This window comes from Epinephelus moara, unplaced genomic scaffold (genome assembly GCF_006386435.1).
Source record: "Epinephelus moara isolate mb unplaced genomic scaffold, YSFRI_EMoa_1.0 scaffold606, whole genome shotgun sequence".
Taxonomy (NCBI): domain Eukaryota; kingdom Metazoa; phylum Chordata; class Actinopteri; order Perciformes; family Serranidae; genus Epinephelus; species Epinephelus moara.
In genome coordinates this window covers 12,380-20,466 of record NW_026082549.1, presented here as the reverse complement: position 1 = coordinate 20,466, position 8,087 = coordinate 12,380, and the positions used below count along the sequence as shown (strand labels likewise).

The 8,087-nt window shown below is 41.0% G+C and overlaps 1 protein-coding gene across 1 annotated transcript; it reads left to right on the top strand.

Annotated features, from left to right (window-relative positions):
- The first annotated feature begins 430 nt into the window (after nucleotides 1-430).
- Nucleotides 431-7,746, top strand: psmd5 (proteasome 26S subunit, non-ATPase 5). The gene is made up of 10 exons (XM_050040015.1): nucleotides 431-622; nucleotides 3,877-4,021; nucleotides 4,108-4,221; nucleotides 4,308-4,436; nucleotides 4,688-4,797; nucleotides 4,960-5,102; nucleotides 5,234-5,425; nucleotides 5,559-5,668; nucleotides 5,761-5,901; nucleotides 6,044-7,746. Exons 1-10 carry the CDS (start codon nucleotides 450-452, stop codon nucleotides 6,299-6,301), a joined length of 1,515 nt encoding a protein of 504 aa, XP_049895972.1. The 5' UTR covers nucleotides 431-449; the 3' UTR covers nucleotides 6,302-7,746.
- The last annotated feature ends 341 nt before the right edge of the window (nucleotides 7,747-8,087 follow it).

Genomic DNA, 8,087 nt, shown 5'->3' with positions numbered 1-8,087 from the left:
ACACCATAAATATACACATTTCATTAGGTAAATCAGAGATCAAGGCGATAATCTGGAATAAGTCAATGGAAGAATGTCAGGGGAGGTGGAACAATGAAACAAGGGGGAGATTTTTATATAGTTTCATCAGTAATGTAAAGTCAACAGTCAGGAGTATAAGAAAGACAAGGAGGGAGGAGATAATTTGCAACAGGATTAAATTAGGCCATTCCAATGTAAACAGCACACTCAGCAAAACAGGAAAACACTCAACCGGTTTATGTGAACACTGTCACTCAGAGGATGCACCCAGGAAAAACAGCTTATAATATATTTATTAGACGGACTGGATTATACAATAGAATTTAGTGATCCACACTCCGGAGCAGAAGGTGGCGGTAATGCACCTAACACGCTGGTTGCCACCCGCCATAAAACGTAAGCGAAAAAGAAGGAGGAGAAGTTCAGTCATGGCGTCATCTATTGAGAGTTTGTTGGCAGGACTCTCTGGTATTGATGATCCAATTGAAGAGCTTCAGAGTTTGAAAACAGCTTTATTGGCGATACCCGTCAACGCTTTGAGAGACTCAGTGAGTGGACAGCGCTTCAATGTGATTTTCACCCTGCTGAACTCAAATGACAGGTTGGTTTGACATGATGCATCTTGCTCACAGTTTAGCAAGGTGGTGGGTGTGAACCTTATTTACACAGTTTGTGGTGTAAACTGCTGAGTCAGTCCGCTGTCCGTTGTTATTATCAGTATCGTCAGCAGTTATTTAAACATTAAGTGGATTTTCAGGTAGTGTAGGTTAGATAGGTTAGCTAAAAGGCTGCATTTTACCTCTGCTAGTTGTGTTAGCAAGCTAACTGGCTAGCCTACAATGCTAACAACTATGTAGTGCAGACGTGGACAGTGTCACATTTTTTGTCGTGTTACCCTGTAGAAACTGGGTCTAAAATGAAAATTACAGTACTGACTTTCACGTTTAGGGAGTTTTGAAGATGTTCATAAGGGAAAGATTGTTGCTCTTTTTAGGCACAGTCCCCCAAACTCATTTTTGGATGGTACACCTGCAGTCAGACAGCAGGCTCGTTAGAGATGAACTGCCTGGAAAGTGGACGAGATCAGGCTGCATTATCTGCATATCTGCATTGGTGCATTATCCTGCTGGGGGGCCACTGCCATTGGGGAGTACTGTAGCCATGAGGGGGGGGGTACTTGGTCTGCAACAGTGTTTGAGTGGGTAGAACATGTCAGGTGGTATCCACATGATTGCCAGAATCAAAGGTTTCCCAGCTGAACAATGCAAACTAAATAATCAAAGTTATCCACTTCACCTGTCAGTGGTTTTAATGTTTTGGCTGATTGGTGTATATATCCGTTTGTTCTGTTACAGCCTGGGTCAAGGGAAGGACAGTGCAGTGGACTAAGCTTGTGATCAGCTTCACTGTCTTTTCATGAACATTCCTTCTTTCAATGCCAGACTTTTTACAATAATTACTAATACTGTCATTTTTCACACAAGAGTCTGTATCTTGCTGAAGAAAAGCTGAATCCAAACTGGAACGAGCCCTGTCAGCTATAGCTTCTGGACCACAGACACCCTGTTAATGACCACCAAAGATGCATTTTTGTGCCAATACATATTCATCTGCAGGGACAGCAGCATTATTTGGAGTTGTTGCCTTACGATCATTGATGTATGAGGCGATATAGCTGGGTATGGAGTGCTTGAACTGTTCCAGAACAACCAGGTTGCACAGTTCTTCAAATGAACCAACACTGGATGCAGAACACCAGCGACTGGACTGCATAACCAAATCCCTAGCAAATTCCACGTGTTCTGGGTCTTTGTCATTGAATTTTGGCAGCAGCTTTAAATAACTGGCAATATCAAATCGAGCAGCAGAGGGTGTACTAGCAGCTGAAGACTGATCAGTCAACTCACGGACTGACATTTTACCTTTCTTTATCAAGTTTACATTGCTCTATCTTCAATTTTTCTCAGTTTTTTTGATTTCATCACTTCCTGCTCTGTTTGTTGTTTCACTCCTTCAGCTTCTAATTCACTCTGCTGTATACATTTTTCATGCTGCATCTGCATCATCAGTAGCTCTTTTTGCTGCTCAAATGTTAGGTTTGTTGTGGAAGACATAGACACACTGGGCAATTGCTTAGGTTTTTCACTCACCAAACCCCCTCTTCCATCAGATTGGCTTTCAGCATGCTTTTCATAGTGTCCTTCAGACGATTTGCCCCTATTTCAATTAGGGATGCAACGATTAGTCGACTAATCAATGACTAATTGACTATTACAATAATCGGTGAGTAGTCGACTAATCGGTTTGAGTCATTTTTCATAGAAAAGTACTATAAAAGTACCCCAAAATACTCTTATTGCAGCTTGTTACGTTCAAATATTGGCAGCTTTACACACTCTCCCATGACAGTGAACTAAAACCCTTCGGCGTGAGTACAAAACAAGACATTAGATGACATCATTTTGATGTTTGGGAGAGACAGACCAACATTTTTCAACATTTCAACACATTTTTCGATAAAATGATTAGTCGACTAATCGAAGAAATAATCGACAGATTACTCGACAATGAAAATAATCGTTAGTTGCAGCCCTAATTTCAATGTTCTAATGGTCAGCAGTCTTTAACAATTGTTCTTATGTACACTGTTACAACAATGTTTGTGAAGGCTCCTGAATGAAACACTCCACAATAGACGTAACGATACCCTACCTTAGTTCAGAGTTCACCAACTTTAGATATACATGAGCCTACAAAAAGTGCCTTTACCCAGACCAAACCAATCACAGGTGGCCAACACACTGGAGTCTGTCCTCCCTAAAGTAACTAATATACCTATCTAACTGACTGAGGACACTCATCCCTAGTCTTCGTGCAGTTACAGGTGAGGGGTATTTATTCACTGTAAACCAGTGGGACTGGAAAGCACCTGCTATGCAGCCACTTCCAGAAACCCATGGATGTGATCCGAGCATATAGCTCTACTCACATTCACCATCACATTAAACCCACAAAACTGCAGCAAGCTCTCTAGTAGAACTTATTGCTAAGCCTATCAGACTTAGCACCTACTGAACAAACAATCGATCCAATAACCCCAGTGTGTCAACAAAAGGACTAGACCAAAGCTCTCTACAAGTTAACATGTGTGCCACTCTCCAACAATCTTTTATTTTGTACAGATTAACCGAGTAAGTAAACACCATACAGCCTATTAAAATGCTTTACAGGTGATTAGCAATGTATATTCATGGTTCAACCTAGATTTTGCACAAATTCTTTTTAGTACTTCAATAATTAAAACAATCCAATGTTAATATACAGTAGACTATGTATAGTTTATGATGAATGTATTTAGTCTCTCTGACTACCAAATGTCACCATCAGTCACACAACATGTTTTCTGTAAACAGAATAAACCTTCAAATCAGACAAATAACATCTAAATCTCTCTCTCTAAAAAAAAAAGAGCCAGGCGTTTCCCATCATGCCCTGGGTCTTGCAGTCAGTGGAGAGCAACTGCAGTGCCTGGCTCCAAAAACTGCAGCCACCTCGATCTTGCAAGATAATCGCTGTCCACTTTTGTATTTCGTCAGAGTAAGTCAGGATGATGTTGGACACAAATCTAACTGGCATGCACTGTGCAGCGATCAGCGGTGATTCAGTCTGTGCAGGTCTGGCTCACCTCTAACGAGTCTAATGTTGGCTGCTACAGTGTTTAGTCCTATTGTGAAAGAGCTGAAAATAACTGTGGCATTTAAACAACACAGTCGTTGTATAACATTTTATACATTTTACAGACCAAAAGATTAATTAGAGTTGCAGCCATGTTACTAATGTGAGCTGTGTTCACAGGGAGCAGGTTGAGCTGTGTGTGGACATCCTTGAACACATCTTAATGGCCCTCAGCCCTGTATCCCTGGCTCAGAACTACAGAGTGGAGCTGCAGGGGGGTCTGACTCATCCTAATGAAGCAGTTAAGATCCTGGCTTTGACACAGGTAGGCTGCTCGCACACAGCACGCCCACACGCAGACGCACAATTGCCTTGAAACCACTGACCTTGTTTTATGTTTTTCTCTGTCAGATTGGCAGAATGGTGGAGCACCCCGACGCTACCACTGAAATCCTCAACAACCACGACATTCTTGAGGCGGTGATCCGCTGCATCGGAGAAGAGAAGTTGGCCGTGGCAAAGCAGGTGATGACTGAAGCACTGGAATATCCTGCGTGAGAGATAATGAAACTACAGTTGGTGCAGCTGCAGTAATTGTTGTGTTTTTTTAGGCCATCCAGTCCTTGTCTAAACTGAGTCACTCCAAGCCTGGGTTAGACAAATTGTTCCACACCGACCTGCTGACTGTTATGAAGGATGTGATGGCCAAAAGTGACACTATCAGATACAGAATATATGAGGTACGTTCACTGTGTGCTACTTTGGGTTACTTTGTTGCTGATAATGCAAAAGTGGCAACTGTTTTTTTTGTATGTTCGACATAGGATTCTTTTTAATGCACATTTATTTTTGATGGAGTCAGTGGAAAACATGACTCATCATAAGAAATCATGCCAGAGTGAGGGCAGATATATCAGTTTGTAATGCATTTTCATATACGCACATAAAACTCATTTTGATACCTAATAAAGTCTTTTCTTGCTTCTTGCAGCTGGTGGTGGAAATCTCGTCTGTGTCTCCCATTTCCCTCGGTTACTGTGCCAACAGCAGCTTAATTTCTCAGCTGCTCGGAGAACTGACAGGAGATGATATACTGATCAGGTAAAAACATAAGTCATATAAATACAGAGTCAGCAAGTGAGAAATTATGTGAAAAATAAAATGTAAGAGTTGCTATATTGTAATGCAAGTTTGCCTGACTGCTTGTGTTTTCAGTTTTGTATAATGCTGTGAATTTGCATTTGTTGTTGTCTTTTTCTCCAGAGCCACAGCCATTGAGATGGTGACCACTCTAGCCCACAGTCAGCACGGCCGGCAGTATTTGGCCCAGCAGGGTATAATGGACAAGATCTCCAACATGATCAGGGGAGCGGAGACTGACCCTCTCTCCTCCCTCTACATTCCCGGTGAGTCTCTTTAGAAAACTGCTCTAAGAAAACACAGAAGTATTACGTTTAGGTGGCGTATTCCTTTATTTAATACAACAGTTCAATGCTGCATTATTCAGTCCTTTACAGTGTGATTATTACTCCTGTAGGTTTGGTGAAGTTCTTTGGAAACCTGGCCATTATGGACAGCCCACAGCAGGTTTGTGAAACCTATCCGATCTTCCAGAACAAGGTGTTTGAGATGGCTTTGGACCCGGACCCTGCGATGATCGGCGTGGCTCTGGACACCCTGGGGTTAGTTGGATCAACTGTGGAGGGAAAGCAGGTCTTTCAGAAAACAGGTTAGCTTGTTCTGTGTTTTGATAAAAGCCAAAGGTGCTAAAAAAGCTATGGCCCCTCTCAGAATGTTAATGTCTCTTGTAATTATTGCTGATGTTTTTGGATCTTTGTGACTGATTCTCTGTGTGTCTTCAGGAGAGAAGTTCAAGGCTGTGTTGACAAGAATGAGCCAGCTTGCCAGCTCTGGAGCTACAGAGCTCAGAGTGCGCAGCTTGGACGCCATATCCCAGCTTCTCACTCTACAGGTATGTGTGTGCACACATTAGGAATATGCAGTCCCATTTTTTACATCTTTTTAATGACTTTCAGTTGATGAATCTGTAACGTTTTATTGCAGTCAGAGCAGCAGACAGAAGACCTCTTGGCCCTGACAGAGTCCTGGTTCCACCTTTTGTCTAAGCAGCCCATGGACATGATCAGCAACATCAGCACTCAGCCGTTCCCAGAGCTGCACTGTGGGGCTCTGCGGATATTCTCTGTGAGTGCTCAGCTGTGTCTAACTTCCATCAAACCCTCTCTGTGTTACTGACCTTGTGATAACCTGTAAAAGAGATCAGCATCGCCCCAGTAGTGTTTGTATCTTCATCACTGGATATCTGTGTGTGTGGTATTTTTTCCAGGCCATTGCCTCTCAGCCGTGGGGTCAGAAGTTAATGATCAACACACCCAGTTTCATGGAGTTCATTCTGGATCGTTCAACGGGTCAGACGAAGGAGGCCAAAGATGCAAAGTTTGAACTGGTGGGGACACTTGTGTGTTCATCCACAGCAGCAGAGATACTGGGCAGCCAGCATTACATCCGTCTGAAGACGTATCTCAGAGAGGGACCTTACTATGTGTCAGCTGTGTCCATAGTCAGCACAGAGGGAGCTGAGTGAATCAAATAAACTCCGATACACTTGATGAGTTTCTGGTTAATGCTTAAGTAATGGGTAAGTGCCTGAATAATCTAACTGTGGGTTAACATACTCTGCTATAATAAACTCATTCTCTGATGAACACATAAACGGATTTAACAAATCGGTACATGGTGCTCAGTTGATTTAAACTTCCTGAATCTTTCAACATAAATTGGCACAATGCTTACGGATGTTTCACACTTTGAAACCTCACATCTGCATCAGGAAACATCAACTGGTAAAGGATGGTTTAAGTATTTTGCTTCTGTCCGACTCCCTTTTGAGTAGCTTTATAAATATATGGCTTATTCATTTGGGCAGACTTTGTTTTTGGTCATATTAAGTCACTACAGCTATAAATATAAATACAGTAGGGTGGCAAGTAAAGTATCGAAATATAAGAGTAAAGACACAAAATCCATGTACCTTAAAGGGGCACTCCATTGGTTTATACGTCAAGTTCAGTTTATTTATTTATTAGAGATAAGGATTACTACTCAGCCTGTGAAAAATTTTCTAATGTCATCTGGGCTATCTCGGTTTCAGCCAAAAGGCGATCTCTGGGGCTAAAAAAATGAAGCCATCAGGAAAGTGTCAAAAACTGCAGTTCCTCTAATGGCCACTTGAGGCTGGCTCCAAAAGGGAGTCAATCTTGATAGACCCCTATTATAACATGCCCAACTCAACAGCAAAAATAAACATCTTTACAGCTTGGTACAATAAACAGTTTTGATCTCTATAGCTGATTTCCCCCTCCATGACAGCTGCACAGGGGGTGAATTCTTAAATAACGCATCCATTTACATAATGTTAAAAGATTCAGGAAGTTTTAATCACCCCTCGCTCCTCCAAATATGGTCACTTCTGGCTCCAAAAAATGATCTGAAAGCCTGTGTTACAAACTGGTTGTTTGGAGTTTGACAGACTTGGTTCTAATGGAAGATGCTGTTGAGTTGCATTATGGGAAATGAAGGATCCAGTGTGTTTGAAGTTTGGTCCATGTTAGGGACTAGAAATCAGCTGCTTTGATTTTCTCATGTGTGTTTTTTTTTTTTTTTTTTTTTTGCACTAAAGCATCATAATGCTATAACTGCACATGCAGAGCCACCATTATAAGATAATAGATCACATTATCTCCACATCATATGACAAGAAGTCAGGACGATCCCCATGATATGTTAACACATGTTTAGCCACTGAGTCTTTACCGGCTACTTAAGCAATAATTAGAGAGGCTTAAAAGATTTAAGAATATACAGTCAAATGTTGACTTATGCACTAAAATACACATTTACAAAATCTTTCAAATCTCAATCACAAACCCAAATCCCTCAGACATTGATTAAAGTTTTCCATTTCAAAAATGTTTATGTTTGCTAAATGGGTTTTGTTTTTTGTAATAAAGAAGATTCATTCTGACAACAGATTTTTGTTTGTTTCATACTGTGCACAAGAGGCACTAGATTAAATCAACTTTATGTTATGATGTGGGAAATTAAATACAGAAATCTATTTTTGAGCACCACTAAAACTCTATTCTCACCAGTGTCAGATAACTTAAATATCTTGTGACAATATTTAATTAAACCTGAGTGGTTATTTTGAAGCTACAGTGTCCTGTGAAGACAAAAAAAATCAAGGAACATTTTCATCAGCATGAATCTGCTCTGATCTTATCAATGCGAATAAATGTTTTCACAGAGGGTTTTTTTTTTACTCAAACCATGGGTAATTAAGACATGAAAGGATTCTTCTTGTCAGTGAC